We start from the raw sequence: 25,087 nt of genomic DNA, 5'->3' as shown, positions 1-25,087 counted from the left end.
GGCATCATCCTTTTTCCATTCGCTGTTTCGCGATTCTCCTGTCTTATTTGACGCTCTCTCCATACATGACGCTATTCCTCCTCTATATTAATCACTTCCCCTCTCAACCGTTCGCCAATCCTATCCCATTCCACTTCATATTTCCAAATCACTCTCTGCAACACGCATATTTTCTTCCTATTTCTCACTCTCAAACTCTCCAATTCCAATGGAAGCGCTAAATCTTCTCAAGTTCTGGACCCGAGCTGACGTCACAGACGGCGAGGACTCCCTATTCGACTTAGATTTCAAGTCGCCGGACGGCGGTTCAGATTCGAGGAAGGATATTCAGTTCATTGAATCTCCGACCGATGTTCATCTTCCGCAAAGCAAAAACAATCCTTTCTCTAAATCGAAGCCGTTGTCACCTGTGACTATCCTCCGATCAGCTCCTAAGTTTCAGGTCTTCATGTTAGGTTTCAGGAAATCGTCGAGAAGCGATACCAAGGCGAAATCGTCGAAGCTCGACCGGAGCAACAGTTTGAGAAGCAAAATGATGAGACAAAACTTCGATTACGAGGAGAAGTCCGTACCTAAGTATCTCAAGTTGATTAGGCCGTTCTACGTGAAGATCTCAAATAAGGTGAAATCGACCGATTCCGCAACTCCGTCGTCTTCTCCGGTTAACTTGATCGGAAGCTTTAAGATTGTGACGCGGAATTTAGGAAAGAGTCGATCGGCTTCGGTTGGAGTTGCGCCGCCGTCGATCCGCCGGAGAGACGATTCCTTGCTGGAACAGAACGACGGAATCCAAGGCGCCATTCTCCATTAAAAAATTCTTCAATTCTTCATCCCAAGGTACCTTCTTTTTTCATTTCACTTCAATTTCCTCTTTTTCAAAAATAATCGGGTCGAATTCAAATTCTAATCATTATTCGATTAATTTTTTTAATTATTAGTTAAGACTACGAGCGATCCATCCCCCGAGACACTAAGAGCAGCGTCGAGAAATTCATTGAGGAGCAAAACGGTGCAGCATTTGAATCCGTTCAGTAGCGGAAAACAGAAGCAGGGGGAAAATAGTTTTTGAAAAGTGAAAAAGAAAAAAAATTTAAATCGGGGGGTCAATTAGTATAGCAATGCATAGTTGTTGTTCTGTAACAACTAGTAGTAAAACTAAAAAATAACTGATGGCCAAATATTAGAGATGCTTAGTGTGGGTAAACTTTTAAAAAAATTTTAAATGTCATGTCCTGCAATGTAATTTTATGGACTTTTCTACTTATAATGATCCGATGCTTCATCGTTTGTGTTTTTGGTTTCGTTTCAAAATGTCACTTTATTTTAGCGCATAAACTTCAACTTTTGGCGCTAGTTTTAACTCGTTTTTTGGGTGAATTCATAAAACGAAACCCATGGATTGAAAAACCGTTGTTAATGTCAAAAAGTAAAGGGGATTCATGGCTATCACTAGCAATGGACCGGGAATGGCGAAAAAAAATTTCCCAAACCCAAAATTGGAGAGAGTAGTGCCCGGGTTTTGTGGTCACACTGCTAAGGGGCAATTTAATCGTTTTACTTTCAATTGACATTGGATTAGGTTAGTTATTTTCAAGGCATCCCAAAACTTTTTTTGTGATTTTAGAATTTTATGAGAATGTTAAAATTAAATTATTAGTATCAATGAAGTACAAAATTTTAAATTTTTAAAGTTATGTGAATATTAAATATTGATAAAACGGGGATGTTGGTTCATGGATACCATAAGCAGTGTACAATTTTAATTTGTTGGTGCTCTATAAATTTAACAACTAGTCAACGACCCACATTAGTCCATTACTAAAAACAAGCAATTGATTTAAAAAATGTAGTAGCGTAGACTGAGGGTCGTTGAAAATGGGTTATCTTAGAGTCAAACAAAATGTATTAAAGGTCATATTAAATTATCACGTTCCTCGATGACTCTTTGTTATACAATATTTTTTTATTCATTTATTCAAATTTATAATAGGAGTATCAGCTAGTAGTACTATATTTCCCAACTAATCAGATTGTGTTAGTGGGCTTCTCAGATTGAAATTATTTGAGGGTTTCTTTTAGTTAATGAGGCCCAACAAACTATTTTGAACTATGTTACCACTTACCATCAATGTCTGTAATAACCAAATTGGTTAATCATCATCTCACCGAATTAGCGAAAGAATGAATATAAGAAAGCCTTCTCGACCCATGGCAATTAGCTCTGATGCATTGATGCTTAACTCGTAAAAAAACAAAGAAATCATGGGACTTAATTTAATACCTAAAAATAAAATTATTCATGAAATATGCTGAAATTTTCTACGAGGAATAATGAATTTTAAAAAGTACAATTTCTATCACCTAGGGTGTTGTTTCGAATTTCAAAATTAAATTTGTAGTATGTTTGGTTCATGAGATTACCGCTCAATCTAGATGAATAATTATGAGATTCAATCCCCGACTAAAAAAATATCATCTGATCTTGGTGTATCTTGATTATCTTGGTATTTTTTTATCTTAAAACCAAAGCTAGGAAAAGAATTAAACTGAAATGATGTCCAGTAACGGCCCAAAAACCATGCCATGCAACAGGCCCACTTGGGAGGGCCCACTACAGTCTGATAAGGCATGTGGTCGCCACCACTCACCTGCTTCCACGTCGTAAGCACGTTCAGTTCAAAGTTTGAACTGCGACGTGACGCCGTATCATATCAGCACTCAAGATTCCTATATACTCACCGCCCATATCTTATTACACAATATTTTAATCACTAAATTGGATTTTTCAGCCTAAACAAATCTAAAATTTTGGGGTTTTTTTTCCAGTCAAAAGTCTATATTGATTTAATTTTGGTTGATTTGTAAAAAAAAAAAAAATTATAAAATTTGGTCGAATTGATTAATTCTACTCTTACGTTCATAAGCAGATTTAATTGTGGAACACATATTCTAATGAGAAATGATATGGTAAGAGAGAACGATAAAGGGAAAGTACTAAAATAGGGGAGAGAGGAAAAAAAGTGGATAAAATATGAGAGATTTTTTTTTTTGCATTTTTAGACCCGGGTCTGTGAACATCTCGAATAGCAAAATGAGAGTATTTTTCAGTAGAAGGTGAGTATAATTTTAGAAAATTGTCGATTACTATATCATAACTTCAACATTTTTTTCAATTATCACATAATCTCATATTTTAAAGAAAAAATGAAATTATGAGAAATACACAGTAAAAAATACTACGTGCACAAAACGTTGTAATTGCGAGTCTTTATTTTTACACATATATATGTTAAGTCAATAGGTTTAGACACATTTAATATGCCGAACTTTTTGCCATTAGACTATTAGAAATATGATAAATTTATAATATGGAGTAAAGATATTATTTTAAAGTTATCAAATCGATGAGAATTTGACTGAACGTGAGTATTTTTTTTTTTTTACAATTTACTTTCTTTTTTTCATATATAACATTTTGTAGAGTAATTTATCAATGCAATGTTTGTGTGTATAATAACTTAATAATGGTCTTGAAATGTACTCCATATGATTAAAATTGTTTCAATATGATTAAATTAACGTGATTTAGAGCAATCACATAACACAATCTTATATATCCATCAAATCTTCTGTACATGTAAATATCTTGTCTATATTTTAAATGAGAGGAACGAAGTTTGTTCAAATATTCAATTCATGTCAATGTCAAATTAATGTATTTGCGGTTTGTATTTAACTAGAACTAGAATTCGCTACATTCTACGGATATACATGCCTTTTTCACTTTTCATTCTATTTAGTTGAAATTTCATTAATCTATTTTTACTTTAAAAAAAAAGGTAAATCGGTCGTGATCTACTATGAGGAAAAAACAATTGACTACAGCTGCATAAGAAAAAGAGGTTCGGAATGTAACGTCCGTTAAAGTCGTCGCAGATTTGGAATTTCTGTTCTCGATTTCCGTTACTCCGAAGCAAGCGGCTCGGATTAGCCTCAGCAATCCCAAATCCAATACCTTTCTTAAAACCCTTGCATTTCTCATTCTCCTCCTCTCTCACATTTGAAGTGAAAATAGTGGGAGCGCAGTGTATCTAGCGACTGAAGCCCTACTTTTCCGCGGCGGGGATTTGAGATCGAAGTTTGGAATCAATGGCCGATCACGACGCTGAGCACGAGAAGCACGTATCTGCTGCTGAATCACTGATCGACAAGATCACGGACAAATTTCACGGCAGCGGCTCGTCGTCATCTGACTCCGACGATGACGGTGACCTCAAATCCAAGGCATCTGCCATGAAGGCTAAGATCTACCGTTTGTTCGGCCGCGAGAAGCCAGTGCACAAGGTTTTGGGCGGCGGAAAGCGTATGTTGTTGCCTTTCCTTTTGTTATTTTTCATTGTCAAATGTTTCTATTGGTTGATGGATGCGCAATCTCGGTGTGTTCAGATTTGATGGCTCTGCTAATGTTGTTAAGTATGAGATTTGTGAATGTAATATATGTGCTTATATGAACCTGAAATTCAATTAGGGATGATGAAGATTTGCTTTGAACTTGTTATGAGTGGAATTTAGTTTATATTGATTTGTTAGATTGTGATCTCTTAGGTTATTTGATGATTTGGATTGTATTTTCGGTTAATCTGTTATATTGTGTTATGATCTTCAGAAAATGATCATGGATATCTGTCTGATCTGCTATAACATTTGTTTAAAAATTCAGGCGTTTGAGAATGTAGAAAATAAAGCATTGCTTGCATACTACAATTACTGATCTATTATTGATGCACCTATTTTTACTGGTGGCAGCTGCTGACATTTTCCTATGGAGGGACAAGAAAGTTACTGGTGGTGTGTTAGGTCTTGCTACTGCAATTTGGGTGCTTTTTGAATTGCTTGAGTATCACCTGCTCACGCTAGTTTGCCACATCCTGATTCTTGGTTTGGCAGTCGTTTTCTTGTGGTCAAATGCATCAACCTTCATCAACAAGTATGGTTATTTATGATCCCTGGTTAAAAGTTCTATTCATTTTAAGTGTTCTTATGTCTTACTTCCTATGTAACTTCTCAGGTCCCCGCCAAAGATCCCTGAAGTTGTTCTTCCTCAGGATGTTGTCCTCGGTGTAGCATCAGCCCTTAGGACAGAAATCAACTCACTTTTTGCCTTGCTTCGAGTTGTAGCATCTGGGAGAGATTTGAAGAAATTCCTTGCTGTATGTATCTGAACGCTCTTGCTATAGAGCATAAGTTTTCTGTTTTGGTTAATCACCTGTGTATTGGCCAGCTGTGACCAGAATATACCTCATGGCTTCTTAGTTTGTTATGATTGTGTTACTGGAGTAGTTTTAAGGCTAATTCTGTTTCTTTGTTTTGGTTTTTCTTCTAAAGTTCACAATTTTTACCATCAATCTCTTGCTGATTAGTGTATTGCATTCTGTCATAATAGGTGATTGCTGGCCTTTGGACTGTGTCAATTCTTGGATCCTGCTTCAACTCCCTTACCCTGTTCTACATATGTAAGTACCTGGCTGTCGTTTATCTCAGTTACTGATACTTTCCAAGTATAGTGATCCAGCCAACATCTGCACTACCTCATTTTGTTTTCTTCTCATACAGGTTTCGTTTTGCTGCACACGGTTCCAGTTCTTTATGAAAAGTACGAAGATCAGGTTGATGCTTTTGCTGAGAAGGCTGAGGCCGAGTTCAAAAAACAATATGCTGTGTTTGATGCCAAGGTTTTGAGTAAAATTCCAAAAGGCCCTCTTAAAGATAAAAGTTCGCTTAGAAGATTCCTTTGTGTGAGGTGGTGCTACTAGGTCTGTCTTGAAAGGCTTTGTATTTCCATTTCCTTTCTTGTTGTTGTGGCTAAGTTGTCTGATGCCTGATGGAACCCGTGTTTGGTCGTTTGCTTTTTTTTTTTTACATCCGGGTTCATAGTTTAAAATTTGATTTAGGCGGTTTTGAGCTTGTCTTGCTCCAGTGTTTGGAATTATATTACTTACAATTATGGATAGTCCAAATTTAATTGCCATGATGATTGATGAGTAGCAGAACTGTCTTTACTTAGAAAACCAAGAAATACTTTTACATCGCCTCTTTGCTAAATACAGTAGTACTACTATTTTGGTTACCAATATATAACTGTGTTGAATTCTCCAAGAAACTGAATTGGTTTTGTTCTAATATCATACTCGTGACTCGTGAGGAAAGGGCGTCGGTGTGCATTTTCCCCAAACACAAATTTCATATATATAATCAACAACATACGGAGCTTATGATAAAAGTATAAATGTATTCATTTAACAATGATAAATTAGTTTATTGAATTCGTCTGTGACTGTCAACTAACTACTTGTCTTCTACTATATTAACATAGCTGAGAGCTTAAGAGGAGACAATGGATGGCAGAAGCCTACTCTTTCACAACATAAAATCTCCTGTGATAAATTAACCCTTAACCCAGACAATGCGAAAAATACCATTGAATGAGATGCTGGCCTCTCCAAAAACCTAAAAACACAATTTACAACATTTCATAACATGGTGTTTATCAGCTAATATTGTCTAGGATAGGCCCATAGCCTCAAAGGCAAACTCATCATCGGTATCATGTCACTATCTGAGGAAGACTCAGATGACACAAAGCCATTTAAAATGAAGTCATCAATCTGAGATTCCCATAAAAACATTTAGTTAGATTTGGTTTTGTGACAAAAGTTGAAGTTAGAAGATGAAAGAGTGAAGCATGTGAAGAAACAAAATAGCTCAACTGAAGTTAGAATTTGGAATAGAGAGTGTTTTTGAGTCACCTTTTCTATAGATATAGGCATGATTTGGTGCTCTACTTCATTTCTTCTACCGGTCTGATTGGAACATCTGTTGCGATTAAGCCACACGATTGAATGGCAACTTGAACAGTATCCTGTACAACATCCCAGTTTTTCATCTGAAATAAATAAAAAAAAGTTCAGTATTAGAATGCGATATAAATGGATAAGACATCGTTACATTGAAATAGGACCACGAACAATCCATATAAACACACAGAGGCATGTGTGGGTTGGTGCACATACCAAACAACAAGACTGAAATTCCCATGAGGACAATTTCCACATGTACGAAAGGAAAAGAAAAACTTCTATTGATAGATACCGGTCATGTTCACGATTGAATCTCATGGAAATATATTCAATTCTTACAGTACTTGGAGTCGAATATTTAGTAGTAAAAGCATTTGAATTGGATCGACAATGTTCGTTTTCTGTCTAATTCATTGTTTTTTGTTAGATTAATCTTCTCAAGGACCTCTGGATATTTTTAAAATCTTCATCTAATCGGATACTTTTATCAGTAGAGTCAGTCACTATCGTTGGTTGCCACCCTTTGTAATTAATATTATGAACTTGCTTCCCATGCAACTATTGTCAAAAGGACCAAAACAGACCAAGGAATCACATACCTTTATAGGCCGCTTCAAATGCAAATCTATAGTTAACACCAAATGATGTAATGCTTTCAATCTGACGCATCTCATTTTTACTGTTCCAACTGTTTCAAGTCCCTTGTTCTTCACAATATTCTCACAATTGCTAAAGTAAGTGTCATACAACAATTTCCATAGACAGTTGTCACCAGCAGCACCATTCCATGACCTGTAAATTGACCCTCATATGAGAAGCCACTTCCAACATGCATGACCATCGTGATGAGGGTAAAAAGAGAACATAAAAAACACCTTGAGTGATGAGTAAAGGAAGTACCGGCAGACTGCAGAAGCAGAAAGTAGAGATTTCACATCTAAAAGCCAAATATGTGTACAAGAACATCCTGAGGAAGCTGATCTATAACTGGAACACAAGGAGACAACTCAAATACAATCTGGAAAACGGAAAACCATACAAACAAAGGACTGATAGTTGATGCCCATTATACCGTAACGCTACAATCAAGAATGTTGCACAGTAGCTACATTAAAGGTTAACTCTTCTCTTGGCCAAATACGTGAAACAAATCACAGGTTAATATTTTACGAGAAGGCCAAAACTAAGCTAGTGCATCAAGTGAGGAGGCCTTAGGATCAAATAAATGAATTTATGCCTTTCAGCTCGAAGTGCACACGATTACTGCATTCTAATGCCTAGAGAGGGATCAATGGATCAAACTCAACAGTGTATCTACACATACATCGATCAGTTCAACCTAAAGATTGAAGTAATTAATTCACAACCCTAGATCATTCTTTTAAAATCATTAACCAAAAAAAATTAATTTCCACACCAAAAACAAGATCACAATTTACAATACAGTGCAAACAGCAACAAAGCATTTATCCCAAATAAGTCGAAGTAAAGTGAAAAAGCACCTTCTTCTTTATTTGTCTTGGATTTTCTCTTACTTGCAACAACTGCATGCTTGTGTTCCGTGACAGCCAATGCTCTCTTTTGCCTCGGCAAAGCAAATTCCGCACTTTGCAGAAGAGAATTAGCAGCTGAAATTGCTGACTGCGTCTGCATCCTGGATTTTCAATCAATAAATAATCCAAATAAAACAAAAAAATGCACAATTCATAAACCTAAATATCACAAAATCTATTCCCCCCATATTTAAAGGGTTACTCGGGAGAAGGCGGAAAGCGAAAATTGTATCCTGAAAAATGAGCGATTGAAGATTTTTGGGAACTTAGAGTAGGCATTTTTAAGAAGGAAGCTCAATTGTTTAGATGCGAAGAAATATTGGGAGGGTTTGGAGAGGCATTCTTTGATTGATAAAGATTGGTATCGATCAATTGGGTTGTTGAATCTCCCAGCTGCACAAGCATTGATTTTTCGATTCCGGATAACCATCTCAAAACTGCAGATCTCCAGATTGGGAGAAATTGACAAAAACAAATAATTCACAGCCGTTTACTGAGGAATGGACGATTTAAATGGGCTTAATTTAGAAGATATATTATTTCTTCTTCATTTTCTCATACTCTGCTATTCATGGAAAATAAACCGATTTTTGAGTTTTTTTTATCATTTTTTAAAATATTGTTTCAAAATTTCTGCTATTTATGGAAAATAAACCGATTTTGAATTTTGCTTGGACTTGAACACATAATATCAACTCCTTTTCCACTTCACTCCTATTATTATTTTAAAATATTGTAAAGTTAATTATTATTATATTTAAATAAATTTTTTTTCCACCAAACTAATAATTCATTTTAAATTTATATTTCTTATATTTTAATTATACTTTTACAATCACTTTACAATATAGGAGTTTATAATTATGATTTTTTAATATTTTTTAATATTGACTGATAACTAATCATTTATAAATTTAATTTTATTTATCAAAAATTTTATTATTTATGAAATTCTAATATTTTTACTTACAACTAATTATATATAAGGTTAACGTTTTTTTAAAATACAAATTTGTCATATGTAAATTTAATATATTTTTATTTAAAATAGTAAACAAAATTTATTAACCGGGTTTGGGATTGAACCGTGAACAAAGGGCCCCCTTGTTCACCAATCCCATTTTTAAAACATTGGTTGGGTATTAATAATGTCTACTATTAATATTTTTTTATGTATGCTACAAATCGACGAAAGTTGAAACTAATACAGAGATGACATTTACTTGCAACTTTTCCTTAAAAGGAAAATATACAATTCTTCTAAAATTTCTCCATGACTCGAACTTTGATGCGAAAAAATGTTGTATGATCTAATTAGCTTTCGGTAGAAGAAACTTTATAATTAAATTATACTTTAAATTTGGGTTTAAAAAAGTGTAATTTTTGTTTGGTAATAAACATCAAAAATGGATTATTCACGTTTTTAAATTTGAAAATAGGATTTTCACATTGCAAAAGCAGAAAATATTATTCACATTCACATTGCTAAATAGCAGATAATATCATTCACATTCAGTTTACATCATGTTAATTGGGGTTCGATTCAAAAACTTTTATATAAATGTGATCTTGGGGCGGTTGGGGCTAAGTGTTGAGGGTTTTTGGGGTGACTGGGGAAAACGCTGAGCCATCGTTTTATAGCTGAAGTGTAAGGATTGTTTTCCCCTTAGATCCTTTAAGTAAGATGGATTAGATCTCGGCGTTCATTGTTTTTCCCTTTCGCTAAAGGTGATCTTTTGAACAAGGGTTTTCATTCCCAATTTTTTATTGTCTCGTATTCTCAATAAAACAAGATTCCTCTTCCTTCCATTTTAGATTTTGTTCTTGATTTCCTTGTTGCTCAATCGATTCCAAACGTTTCCCCAACAATAAATGTACTACTCCAAATTATTTAAGGAAGAAAGGGCTGAAAGATTTGGTAAGTACATGTTGTAAGCTACGCATGGAAGAAAAGGGGTGAAAGATGGAATTGCATGGCTTTGGATTTACACGTGCTTTACTAGGTGTATGTGAATTAGCCCTTTTACTAAGCAGGGCTACACCTTGTCTTATGATTTTCACACTAATAGTATTTTTTTTGTGTGTGTTGCAGAAAAATGATTTTGGTGACTAATAACGTAACTTCAGTAGATTACTCTGTTTTTACTCCAATTAGTAGTAGCACTCATACTTCATCTCATTAATTCCATGTGGCTATTAAAGACAATAAGAAAAAGAAAAAACTAAACACAACATTAATAAAAATAACTCTATTAAAAGTTAACAATTTTGATACAACAAATAAAAACAACTTAAATCAAAGAGTAAAATCAACGTAAATCAACAAAAGTAATGAAACCCTATACAATAATACATCTCAACGCGAATTCAAATTTATCAAAGGCGACCCAAGAATCTCTTAAATTTCTCAAACCAAGGCAAGAACTGTGGTTGCTCTAGTCCCGAAGTTGGAATGCGAAGAAGAGACATTGCACAATTATGCAAATTAATCAAGAATAGGACACTAAATAATTATGGAAATAAAAATCCTAAACAATTTTGCGAAATTTCTGGATCAGGAATACTTCCTCCGTCGCCATGCGAGTCCCGTTTTTCATTTTGGTCCATCCGCGAATAAGAGTCTCGGTTCATAATTACCATAAATGGTAAAGAGACCTACATTCCACCAACTCATTCTACTCACATATCATTTAAAACTAATATAAATAAGTGAGATCCATATTCCACTAACTTTTTCCACCCACTTTTTTCAACATTTATTAAAACTCGTCCCGGTTCCATAAATGGTAAAGCGAATGGGACGCTATTCATGACGGAGGAGTAACACGCTAATCCATTTTGGGCTTTTAGTATGTTGGGCTTCGAATGTAATAAAAATAGTAACATATAATTTGGGCTTTATTATGTGCAGTATATATTATTACCTTATCACACTCATACACATAATAATGTTTTTTTTAGTTAAAACATATGAAGGCCTGCTTTATTTTTATTATTTTTTTACATAATAGATAGTATATTTAATTGTCAAAATGAAATTTAGGCAAATTTTGGAATTGTATATATTGCGTAAAAAATCTATGGAAATATACAAGAGTAGTATAAAATGCTGATGTGTTTTTATTGCATCAAATGTGGAGTATCATTTTCAAAATAATAATTAGGAATAAATAATACTATAAATAATGCAATTAGGGTGTTTCCTTTTTTTGACAACGTTTAATTCAGGAGTGCTTTTGTAAATATCCCATAAAGATATGCACTTTCTAATTTTAGAAAGTATATAAGAGATGAGAATCATTCTCCACTAATAATATTTTAATTACTTTTTCTCTCTATCTCTCTTTTACTTTATCAATTTTGCATTAAAATCCGTGTCAAATCCAAAGTGCATATTTTTTGGGGACGGAAGGAGTATTACACAAATTGTTTGGATTGGATATAAACAAGCAATCAATTAACATAAGTATGTGTTTGAATTGAAGTTTACCTTTCATTTAGATAAGAACACAATCATTATGTAGAAATGCTTTTCTTATTTTTTGATTTCTACTTGTGGCGTTTGAATTAATGGTATGTTATATACGGTCCTTAATATCATATGTTTAGTTTGTTATTTAAAGTCACACTATAATAGAAAATTCCAAAACTATTCTCTGACTTTTCTATATTTCTAAGACTGAAGGCTGTATTAGTAAATTTCACATAAATTTAAGATTGATATAGTGTTGCTCATATTATTATCACTCAATTTTTCATGATAATAAAACACCCTTTTTCAGCGGAAGGGATCACCTCATACTTTGTATGCTACATTTCTTAATACACTGCTAATAACTTGACAAATGGATCTTATTTTATAGAAAGAAAAATGATTTCCAAGACATTACACATATTTCCTTCACGGTACTCCATCTCTATCTCTCTTCTATATTTAATTGAAATAATTGTCTTAACATTTGTTAACAAAAAAATATAAATTGAAATAATTATCTTTAACGTTTGTTAATAAAAAATGTAGTAATAGGTTAAATTTTACTTATTTCAAAAGATTATATAAAAGAGTTAAATTCTTTCAATATTTTTTTACTTTATTAAAATAACTTAGGAAAAATTAATATTTAAAAATAGACTAATCTTTATGATATAACTCTCTATTATCTTTCTCCTCTACTTTCTCTGATATTTTAAATCTAACTACTTATATTATCTTTTCTCAATAAAATAAAAATATAATAGAGTCAACTAATTATTTCAATTTTTTAACTAATTAAAGTTTTACAATACTTTTATGGAAATTTTATAAATATTTATAGTACTGTTTATTGAGATAATAGTTATTTAAATCTAAGAAGTTTTGTCAAATTCTAATTAATTGCAATCAAAGTTTTTTTAGTGATATTACAAACCAAATTATTTCAATAAAATAAAAAAAGAAAAAAGAAAAAATCATCTTTTTATAACTTTTTGAAATACGTAAAGATTTGACTCTTTTTATAATTTTTTTGAAATAAGTAAAATTTGACTATTTATATTTTTTGTTTACAAGAGTTAACATAATTAAATATAGTAGGGAGATAGTGCAGGAAATAAATTCTGAAAATAATTTTTCTTTCTATAAAATAAGATCCATTTGTCAAGTTATTAGCAGTGTATTAAGAAATGTAGCATACAAAGTATGAGGTGATCCCTTCCGCTTTTTCAGCCTTAGTTCAACGGACCCTTGCCCATTGAGCGGGCCTCACAGAAAATTTAACCAACATAGGGATGTCAATGTAGCCCGCAACCCGTGGGCCAGCCCGAATAACCCGCCAAATTTACAGGGTTAGGGCTGAAAATTTTTAGCCCGATAAAATTACAGCCCGATTAGCCCGCACCCGATTAACCCGCAACCCGTTAGGGCCAGACCCGAAAACCCGACGGGCTGGCCCGAAAACCCGATAAAATTTCTATCGTTCTATTTGTTTGAGTCTAATTCGAAATTCATTGGCTATTTTATAATATAAATTATTAAAAAAATAACTTTCAGTTTTATATATTAAATATATAAATTAAATATTAAATTTTTATTAACATATTAATAGATATATAAATTAGAAACTTTAAATTCACTGAAAAATATATTTAAATTTCTAAAACATGCTTTAAAATTTTTTGATGTTTACGTTTTATTTTGTATAAATCTCAAAATATTAGTATTTGATCATGTTTATTTTTGAATTTAAGTATATATCTCAAATTTATCATAATTAAATATTTTACATTTTATAAATATAACTAATTTTCACAATTGTTTATTGGATTGAACGCGTGCTAATTTGTCGGTAGCAACCCGATTAGCCCGTTGGGCTAGCCCGAAACCCGAGCTTTTAGGGTTAGGGTTCAACTTTTATAACCCGAAAAATCACAGCCCGATTAGCTCGCACCCGATTGATCCGCAACCCGAATAGGGCTGGCCCGAAACCCGGTGGGCTGGCCCGATTGACATCCCTAAACCAACATATCAAACACTAGATTGGACCATTATATGCACCTTAAATGTACCTCAATATGATTTATTGATTTATGTTTGGAGTTAAATTCTTTGAAAAATAATACTCTTTCCGTCCCACAATAATTGTCACTTTTATTGTGGGCACGAGTTTTAAGAAATGTAAAAAATTGATTAGAAAAGTTAAGTGGAACGTAATAATGTTTTTTATTTAATTTAGTGATTATATGAAATTAATAATGTGAACAACTTTTAATCGCGAGGACTAACAATAGTTGGGTGACAAATGAATCTTCACTAAAAACTGAGTCTTTTTTCAGGACGATTTAGAGTATCAAACATATTTACCAAATCTTTACCTACATTAATTGTCTTGACCAAATATTTAATCACGTTGTAATCGCGGTCACTATTTCTATTTGTGTCCATGTTTGAGGTCATGCATTGCTTATAATCCCAATCGCGACCATGTTTGGCAATTACTAAATGGACCATTAATATGGTCAACCCCATTAACTAAGAATGAATTCACACCTCATTTATCTATATCTCAAAATCTCTTTATGTTGTGTGTTTGTGTGTAGTTTATTCTTTAGCAGAAATTTATTTTGTTAATTCTATTGAGCGAGAAAGTCTATGGGGTCGCCTAATCTGGATAACAGATCGAGAAACCGTCTTTACATTGGATGGTTTGGTGTTTTGATGATCCCTACCTTATTGACCTAACTTTTGTATTTATTATTGCCTTCATTGCTGCTCCTCCGGTAGATATTTTTACAATAACAATTTTATCCATACGGAGTATAGATTTATTTTATGATCTGAACCGTTAGAAAATGTCCAACGAGATAACAAAATATATATAGAAAATGTCAACACAACATCAACCTTTGACATTTTTTGTTCTATTATTTTATCATCATTTTCTAATGATCCAAATCATAGATTGGAGTTTATATAAAAGTTTGCATATTTTATATATTCTATTATAATAAATAAATTTAATCTATTTTTTAATGAAATGTATAATTATTCTTATCAACCAGACATATAATCTAAGCAAACAAAGATCTGATTTTAATTGTATTACTATTATAAACACATTAATATTATTTGCATTGACAAAAATGCTAGTACACAAATAGAGTAGATAATCAAAACCGATAAATGCATGCGCCTATAAATTAGCGTCGACTTGTGAAAGACACACTCCCTCTATCTCTGATTCTCTGCAATAAAAGGGAAAACCAAATCCTTTTGTTAATGGAGCAAGAGCAAGTGATTATCGTAGGCGCCGGGCCGTCGGCCTCTCCGCCGCCGCGTGCCTCCACCAAAGCGGCATCCGCGTTCTCCTCCTGGAGCGCAGGGACTGCATCGCATCTCTGTGGCAGCAGCGCAGCTACGATCGTCTCAAGCTCCATCTTCCCCGCCAGTTCTGCCAGCTCCCATTCCTCAATTTCCCTAATCATTTCCCTAAATACCCTTCCAAACATCAATTCGTCTCCTACCTGGAGGACTACGCCCGCCATTTCTCAATCCACCCCAATTCAATCAGACCGTTCTCTCGGCCCGCTTTGATCCAGCGGTCGCCCTTTGGACCCTCCAAACAATGGGTTCAACCTACGTGTCGCGCTGGCTCATCGTGGCAACTGGGGAGAATGCGAGCCCGTGATTCCTGAGATCCACGGGCTGCACACGTTTCAAGGGCCCATCATACACTCGAGCGCGTATAGGTCGGGCTCTGAGTTTGCCAACCAGAAGGTGCTCGTTGTCGGCTGTGGAATTCCGGCATGGAAGTCAGCTTGGATCTCTGCCGCCACCACGCTCTCCCTCCATGGCCGTCAGAGATTCTGTCAGTAATTATTCCTACCAACTTATCATTACCTTTTATGGAGTATATTCACATTTTCTTTTATTTTTATTACTACTTGTTTAGGTTCACATTTTGCCGAGGGAAGTGTTGGGAGTTTCGACGTTTACAATGGCGATGGTGTTGCTGAAATGGCTGCCGTTGAAGCTTGTTGACAAGTTTCTCGTCCTCGTTGCAAATTTCACCATGGGAAGCACGCTAGTTGGGCCTCCGCCGTCCCAAAACCGGCCCTCTTGAGCTCAAGAACGCCACCAGAAAATCACCCGTGCTCGACGTTGGCGCCTTCTCTTTTATCAAATCCGGACATATTGAGGTATATACATATATATAGTCGAGTCGAGTGTCTAGAAATATCATTTACCTTCTATATCTCTCATAACTTTTTAATAGATAGTGGAAGGAGTGAAGGAGATTACAAAAAATGGTGCAAGATTTAACGAAGGCCAAGAACGTGAATTCAATTCTATCATTCTTGCAACGGGGTATAAGAGCAATGTGCCCACTTGGCTAAAGGTTGTTCTATTTATTTATTTCAAAACGTTTCGGCAAAATAGTTTTTTTGTCATGTCTTACTGTCACTACTAAATATACACATTTTTATTTTAATTTTAATTTTTATCCATATTCAATATGGAATTTTTTTGCGTATTTAAGAAACAATAATTGTTGCTACTTAATTTAATTGTTTTGGTGATAGGGTGAGGATTTCTTCACAAAGATGGAATGCCCAAGACACCATTCCCATATAGTTGGAAGGAGAGAACGGATTATATGCAGTCGGGTTCACGGGAAGGGGCTTTTCGGAATATCATCAGATGCCATTAAAGTTGCTAAAGATATAGCTGATACATATGATACCAAGAAATATTCAGCCAAAGAAATTAAGTTTGGATATGGAGTATTTTGATAAAATCTCTAGTGTGGAGAATTTTCTTTTATTCTTTTGTTTAGGTTTCGTATTTTGCCGACGGAAATGTTGGGAGTTTCGGCGTTTACAATGGCGATGGCGTTTCTAAATTTTAAATTCAATCAAAATAAATTATAAATCAATTTTATTTTATTAATTAAATTGTCGCAGAATGATATATTAGTATGCAATGTATTTTAAATTAACTATAAGTAGAATATTAATATGAAATATCGATAAAATTTAATCATGTATGTAGGAGTACACAGTTTCTAAACGTTTAACAATCTATAGATAATTGGTTTGCAAGGCGAAGGACAAGATGATATCCATATTTTGAATCTTAGGTCAGGTTGGTTGCAAAACAAAATAATATTGAGATTGAATATGATAGGTCAAGATTGAATATTAGATAAAAAAAGATGTTTGGTTGGCCCGACAATCTTTCTATGATTAAAAATATATTTAATTTATAATATTCTTAAGTATATACTAATAATACACTCTTAATATTTAATAAATCTTATTATACCCTCCGTCCGATTTTATCTTTTTTTCCAAAAAATTGTCCTTTTTGGAGAAATTTAGAATTTACCATATTTACACATAAAATTTTACCCATTATTATAAAATTACCCCAAACCCTTATCTTTTTAAAAAAAATAAAAAAAAAAAAAAAAAACCAAAAAAGTAAAAAGGGACCCCCCTTAAAAACTATTCATTTATTCACAATACCACCATTTATTACAATTCCATTCCCCTTTTTTCTCATTTCATTTTTAAAATCTACCTCTCACTTCTTAACACCCCCCCCCCAAATTTAAAACCCCAAACTAAATTTACTAAAAATTTGGGGACGGAGGGAGTATTATTTAATTTAATTTAAGATATTGACAAAGTGAGGGGTTAGGTGTAATTTAGATAAAATATAGAGGTATGATTAAAAAGTAAAAAAATTTAGGGGGTGAAAATTTTTTTTGGGGTTTTTTTGGAAAGGTTGGAGCATTCAATATTTAGTGGAGATTTAATAAAATATTTTTGAGTTTAGTGGAATGGTTGAGATTGATATTAAGTATATGGTAGATCTAGATAGAAAGTTGAGGGATATCGAACGGAAAAGTTTGAACGTCAATAACTAAAGTCATATACTATTTAAACCGGATTTTCATTGGATTATTTAAACTGGAAAAATAAATAAAAAGTAAAAGCCTAAAACAAATATAATAAAAAAAAATTAAGGAATCAATTTTGGGAACCACAATCAAAAGCTAATATCCAAAGGATTCCAATTCGGCCCTGAGATAAGCTATCACGTATGTAAAACTATATTTTCTTTAATCAAATTTTTAATTTTCCAGAAAAAAGTGTCCTTCCAGAATAAGGGAACAACTCCTAAAATCCCAAGATAAATTTGCTTCATTAAAGGCTCAAATCTCTTAAGGCAAAGACATCAATTTCTCCCAAATTAGACTCTCCTTCCATTTTTTTTAAAATCCATCATTCTAAGATCCCCTCCAAATGTTAAAACAAAGAGAAAAGAAATAACTACAAAATAAAAGGAAAAAAAATTGAATAAATAACTTATAATCATAGATGTTACCAAAAAAATTTACAAAATATGTTTAAACTCTGCAAGAAAAAAACAAAAAAATGCATGAAGTCTCGCCGAAGCTTTCCCCGGTTCCCTTTAAAGGAAGAATAATATGTGGAATAGGGATGGAAGAAGATAGGGATGGAGGGATTGGGCCGAGATAATATTAGAATTAGGTTATGTGGTATATATTTAAAAGGATTTATAATTGGTAAAAGTATCCTCCCAAATAATAGAAAAAAATAGTAATTTCAATCCTACAAAGGGGAGATTTGATATCACAAGGCAACAATTTCTTTCCTTTCCAATTTTCCTAATTTTGACCGCACGAAACGTTCGTAAAAAGGCCATAACTTTCTCCACGAACCGATTTAGATGTTCAAGGTACCCCCGAAATTTTGAAGATGAAGAGAAACCCCTCCGTCCCAGAGAAGATGTCACACTTGGGAAATAAAATGGGATTTTAGGAGATATTATTTTGTGTGTTAAGTGGTGAGAGAAAATATAATTTTATAATTGATGTGAGAAGGAACTTTTTCCAAAAGAGGAAATGTGACATCTTTTGTGGGACAAACTAAAAAGGAAAGTGTGACATCTTTTGTGGGACGGAGGGAGTATGTATTAAGAACTGATTGGACTTCAAACTCGTTGCGATGGGCTCGAAGAGGTCGCCGAACCTTGACACCTTTTTTTGCACATTTTTCTATCTTTTTCTATCATTTATCAACAAACACATCAAAATACCAAAATATATAATATGTGCAATTTAAGAACATAATTTGCAAGATTAACATTTAAAATGACTCAAATCTAGGCCTTAAAAACATGCAAATCCCATGTTTATTAGAGATGGTCTTAGGCCCTCTCGTAACAAATTTTCAGTGTTTGGTTTTCCTTTGTGGGGCTTATGTCGGCCTCAGACAAAACAAATTCAAACATCGCGGTACATTATTAATTAGTGTCTTGGTATTAATCTAAAGAACTCAATAAATCTTTCAATCAATTGCGAGACACACATTTATGATTAATTTAGTCAACTTCATAATATTTTTAGTCAAATTCTCCTATACATTAGATGCATATTTATTTCAAATAAATCGTTTATATGATCTATTTATGATTAAAACTATTAAATATTGATTAAATCTAAGGTGTCGTCGTCTTATTGATTAAATATTAGACACTATCAAATATTGATTAAAACTATTAAGTTGTTATTTAATAGTAATTTTAATAATAAAAAAATATTGATATTTAAAAATTAAATTTTAAAATTTAATTTTATAAATTAAATCTAATATTGAAATAAAGAAACAAAGTGAAGGATGACAAAAGGGAAGAAGAATGATAATTTTGAAATAATATCAAATTTAGTACATTACTGAAATAATATCGATTTAAAATGTAAAAAGACCAAACCCTCCAAACCCTCCAAAACCCCCTAAAAGAGTATTTTCATCACGAAACAATGAAAAAAGACCATTTTCGAGATAAACGCTTAATCCAGAAAGTTGTCGGGGATATTTTAAAAGTCCAAGGTTTATTGGCAAGATAAACGCATAGTCGAGACTATTTTTGTAGTTCACTCTAAAATTCCTAGCCAGAACCATTTAAAAAGATCTTTTAGAAAAAAGTGTCATCAGGTCAGCTGATTTCTTTTTTCCCTTGCATTTCAAGATAAAAAAATTCCAAGTTTCTATTAAGCTTCACGTGATTGAATACCTTGGGGAATTGTAGGCAAGAAATACATGGCACCGACAAAAATTGTTTGGAATACTAGTGGAGTACTATTTTTCATAATCAACTAGAACTGTCTTTTATGTGTCTATACCTTGTCTCTTTTATTCGGTGGGTGATTGGTTCGCCACCATAACATCACTCATTATTTTCCAAAAATGTAGTAATATATAAAGATCCGATTGGGAGTGCGGAGAGAGCGTGTCATGCATATTCCAGAATCCTGTGATTGCGATTACTAAAAAGCGTTGTGTACCTTTTAATGTGGGTCACCTATATATCTTGATATTATATATTTTTAAAATGTTATACCTAAAGCTAGTCATTTTTATTTCTGTCAATCTTTTTTCTTTATTATTTAAAGTTACTGTAATTTTTAACTATTTAATTTTCTTTATATATTTAAAACTTATAATTTTATAGTAGAAACTTTTATTAAGTTAATAGAATTCGAACTCTGATGCATCCGTCAAAAATATTCATGATTCTAATTGGAAACAATTTTCATTCTTATTTTTAAGGAGTTCTGATAATAGCAGTTCAAGATGATCATGAACAAAGTGGAAAAAGGTGGGAATCGAAGCATGTGTTGGCTCTAGAGAGTTCAAGTCCATAGTGTAGTGATGGTTTGGAGTGGTTAGGGGTCAATCAACAATTAAATGCTAATCGAGTTTAGTTATATATATAACACTTGGTGGCCCATTCGTTCCCACAAGCTCAAACCATGCTACCCTACTAATCACTTATCACGGTGCTCAACATCCCACTTCAATCACACTATTTATATAATGGGAATTGGACATCCAAAGTTGATGCATTGCTCATCGACACAATGTTGTGCCTAAAGAGTGAAACGCTGTCGCACTACGACGACTTTCCTACGTATTTCATATCATGCGCATCAAGGGAGATACATGATAGGTGAGGCTTGACATTCACCGAGTCGGCGATCTCCATTGCTGCGTCTCATAAATATCGACGACAAACCTTCAACGAGATCATTACGTCAAAGGGGACATATTGGGATAGGGTAGACAACTTTGTGCACGCCACCTACTCGGTATGGGCATCGATCATGAAGGTGAGAATACATCCATAAACCCTATGTTTGAGACTCGTGTTTCTTCGTTATTAGAATAATACTATTGATACTAAACAATGGTTGTCGTTGACATGCAGAACAACCCGTAGAATACATAGAGAGTTAACCCTCCTCTAATAGAGCCAGAAGGTAGCCAAGTCGAGCGGGTGCCGACATTCCCATGAAAACCTCAAGCTTCTGTGGTTTATCTCTCAATATGTTGCACAGCCGGTACCTCTGGGCTATGGTGATTCCCTCTACATCACCAAGCTTCTCAAACACAGCTTGTCGGGCCTGACCAAGATAAACTCGTACCCGATTCTTCAGGAAATAACTTCCAACCTTGAGTTAGTCTCTGCATGCAAATTGGCCAAAAAGTCCATAAGTTATTCGTCTCAATGGGCTGCCTTGCGCTTTTCTCCGATGGATTTGGCATTCGCAGTTTGATTGCCGCTATTCCCAGAGCTAATCTGATCTGCAGTAGGTTCCTCCTCCGGCTGTTCAGAATCATTAGTTGGGACTGCACCGAATGGGCTGGGAGTCACTCTCATCACAATGACTGTCTCCACCACCCGCATCGCGTAGTCTAGCAGCAGCTACGGATATATTCTCAGCTCCGGCGCCAGTTGCGCGGTCTTTGCCGAATATGAGTTTCCAAGTCTCCCATTGTGTGTATATAAATATGTAATGTTATTTGGAAGTTATTGATTAATGAATGTACTGTTTTATCCCCATCTATTTTGAGCAATCGAGCCATTCTACTTTCTTGAATATGAGTTCTTGTGTTTCTTTTCACTCGACACCAGCCTCCTTGAACGTCTTCCTGTGCTTCAATGCTTGGTATTTTAGTATAGTACTTCCTCCGTTTCATAGTAGATGTTACTTTGGAATTATGAGATTTTAGGAGCATATTGTTTTGTATGTTAAGTGGAAAGAGAAAATAATATATTTATATTAATGAGAGAAAACTTTTTCCAAAAAAGAAAATGTGACATTTTTTGCTATGGCCCGAAAAGGAAAGTGTGCATCATTATGGGACATAGGGAATAGTTTATTAGTAGGAATTTGATCATGTAGTAGTGGAAGTCGGTTACTTTTATAACGAAGAACATAGAGAGTCAAAAGATTTATAATGAAAAGTTTATACAAGTATTTTGGTGCATGTGATAATAAATAGGAGAGATAGCAAGGTTTGTGTTAAAATGACAACCCCTCTTAAAAAATGCAATGACTCATTAAAATATTATAAGCTACACAACAATATTATAAACACTACCAACAATTTATAGATTGTTGTATGGTGTGTCGATTTTTTTGTTGAAAAAAATGTTGTTTAAAGACCGGCACATTCTCCTTGATCTTTCAGTTTTTTGCTGTGACTTATTATTGCCCACTGTATAAATGATTGACTAGAAATTGTGGTATGGTGTTATTTTAAGGGATGGTGGCCACTAACATGCCGTGATACAATGACAATTAAGTCGTAATTAAGTTTTATATTTGAAGTTGAAACTACCGGATGGAAAATTTCCCTTTTATATAATTACATATAGATTATTATTATTGGATCAAGAAAAATTGAATTGACACTACATGTATATAAAATTATTTTATATTTAGATGGAAATGGTGTAATCAAGCACCAAAGTTTACGAGACTCTTAAACTGCACCAAAGTTTATTTTATATATATAGGATTGTGATCGATTGAAATATTTTTATCTTTAAATTTAGAAATGAGATGCAATTTTTCTCCCTTTTTATTAAATGAGTGGTCGGTTTTCCATGGAAATATCTTTAGATTAATTAATTATGAAAGGATAGAATGGTAATATCATGATACATTTTATTCAATAAATATATTTTTTAATTTTTAATTTATTTTATTAATTTTTTTTTTAAATTTTTAAAAAAAAATTTTTATTTTTTAATTTTTTTTTTTTTTCAACTCATATCAATTCATTTCAACTATGTTCAATCATGTCAAAATTTAAAGCATATAATGTCACTACTATACAATTATGTCAACTACACTATAATGTCAACTATGTGTACAATCCATGTAAACCCACACCGATTCATGTCAACTACACTATAATGTAATATGTTGCAATTATGTCAACTACAATAATTCATGTCAACTACACAATATAATGTCAATCATGTACAATTAAGTTCAAAAAGTATTTATTGAATAAAGTTGTTGACATTTGATGTGTAGTTGGCTAATTATATATGTAGTTGGCATGGTTGTACATGTAGTTGACAAAAAAAAATGGAATTTATTTTAAAAATAAAAATAAAATAAAATAAATTTTAAAAAAATTTTAAAAAAATTAAAATAAATTAAAATAAAAAATTATTTATTGAATAAAGTTGTTGACATTTGATGTGCAGGCTATTCGATAATATCTAGTTGCATAAACTAAATCTTATTGACTTTATAAATATTGAATGATGGGGGAAAAATGCATCCGATTTCGATTAGGTTCAAAAATCTCAACCTAATAAGACCCATATATATATATATATAGGGTCTATTTTTCTTAATCTCATCCATTAAATTAGAGTAGTAATGCATCCGTTTTGCATTATTAGAACTATTTTGTGCATTATAAGGCATAATAGTAATCATATAATGGGTGACGTTTTAAAATGGAAGGTCCAAAAATTAAGCGGGATTTTCTTAGTCCTTCCATCTTCTCACCCCTCTCTCACTCCTCCCATCAAACCACGATCAAACAATCTCTCCCCCATTCAAACGCTTAAAACCCTAGCCGCCTCCCAAAAGCGATAGAAACCACCGCGACAAGAATTAATCTCCGTCGAAAGAGGCTCGGTTCGGCAATTCGGAGTCAATCATCTCTCTTGCCTAAAATGGCAAGAATATTATGTCTCGTCGCTTAAAAGACATGAGCCGTCGTTAGATAGCGTGTATGATGTGATGTGATTTCGTCGATCGTCTTGTTTTGATTTAACATGCTTCTTATCCTTTCGTGTAGGTATCGGTGTCCAAAAGTGACTATGGAGCAAGATCCGGAGGGCATGGAGAGTATATTTTTTAGTTTTACTCTAATGTTGAACTTGATGTAGAACGTGTACGAACTTTTATTTGAAGCTCGGTCTTCACAAACGGACTTTTATTGGGGAAACTACGTCTATTTTAATAATACTATTTTCATTCACTTAATCAAAATTTATTTCGCTATGATTAACTCATAACAAAAGTAAAAGAAATTAGGCGCCAAATCTATATATGTATGCCCTCCGTCCAAGGAAGATGACCCATTCCTTAGGCAATATGAGATTTTATGCAATTTTATTTTTTGTGTTAAGTGGAGAGAGTAAAGTAAGAAAGAGAATAAAGTAGAGATAAAGGGATTTCCATTTTAAGTAATGAGTCACTTGATTGGAAACAAAAAGAAAAGTGGGTCATTTTCAATGAGACGGAGGGAGTATATAATAATAGGTTGATTTCTTAAAGTCTTAAAATAAAAGGGCGGAGTGTTACAATTATATTGACGTATGATTGCCAGTGTTAAATGTCGAGAAAGTAATAAAATTATGATGGATTCATTGAATTGTAATTGTACCATGATTGATGGACTAATGATAGACACTATTGAATTAAAAATCTCATTTCTTCATTTTTATTATCTAGGTATATTAGATACTCACTGTTCCCATTGTTGAACTTCTGCATACATTATTATTTTTCTAAATTTAAATTATAAATATTCTTGATCATTATTTTGCGTTTTTTAAAAATCTAACCTTATGTTTTTTAGATAATCAAGGGTGGACTTATAGGAGCATATTAGTAATTTAACATATCTATTAGTTAAAAAAATATTTTAAAAATATATTATACAGTTTATAAACATTTAAATATTGCTCCAACCAAAGTGAAGAATGTATGAATAGACAACGAAACATTGGAGATGAGTGTGCGAATTTGTGGAGAAAAAGATGAATATTTATGGAGTTTTTGAACTTGGGGG

At 33.2% G+C, this 25,087-nt stretch overlaps 2 protein-coding genes and 2 pseudogenes across 2 annotated transcripts; 3 read left to right on the top strand and 1 right to left on the bottom strand.

The window, feature by feature from the left end:
• Positions 1–208: 208 nt before the first annotated feature.
• Positions 209–1,069, top strand: LOC125199340 (annotated as a pseudogene).
• Positions 1,070–4,024: 2,955 nt separating this feature from the next.
• On the top strand, positions 4,025–6,044 carry LOC125199330 (reticulon-like protein B5). The gene is made up of 5 exons (XM_048097384.1): positions 4,025–4,363; positions 4,807–4,987; positions 5,069–5,210; positions 5,444–5,513; positions 5,614–6,044. The coding sequence occupies exons 1-5, from the start codon at positions 4,150–4,152 to the stop codon at positions 5,811–5,813; spliced, it is 807 nt and encodes a 268-aa protein (XP_047953341.1). The 5' UTR covers positions 4,025–4,149; the 3' UTR covers positions 5,814–6,044.
• A 1,493-nt stretch (positions 6,045–7,537) lies between these two features.
• LOC125199339 (F-box protein At5g52880-like) lies at positions 7,538–8,522 on the bottom strand (the record flags this gene model as incomplete). The annotated part of the gene is given in 4 exon segments (XM_048097387.1): positions 7,538–7,649; positions 7,758–7,797; positions 7,800–7,838; positions 8,360–8,522. Coding segments are annotated over 4 exon segments (342 nt in total), but the record flags the coding sequence as incomplete, so codon positions are not given.
• A 6,642-nt stretch (positions 8,523–15,164) lies between these two features.
• On the top strand, positions 15,165–16,678 carry LOC125199338 (annotated as a pseudogene).
• The last annotated feature ends 8,409 nt before the right edge of the window (positions 16,679–25,087 follow it).

This window comes from Salvia hispanica, unplaced genomic scaffold, assembly GCF_023119035.1.
Source record: "Salvia hispanica cultivar TCC Black 2014 unplaced genomic scaffold, UniMelb_Shisp_WGS_1.0 HiC_scaffold_469, whole genome shotgun sequence".
In the NCBI taxonomy this organism is placed as follows: Eukaryota; Viridiplantae; Streptophyta; class Magnoliopsida; order Lamiales; family Lamiaceae; genus Salvia; species Salvia hispanica.
The sequence above is the reverse complement of the archived record's forward strand: the minus strand, read 5'-3'. Positions and strand labels throughout refer to the sequence as shown.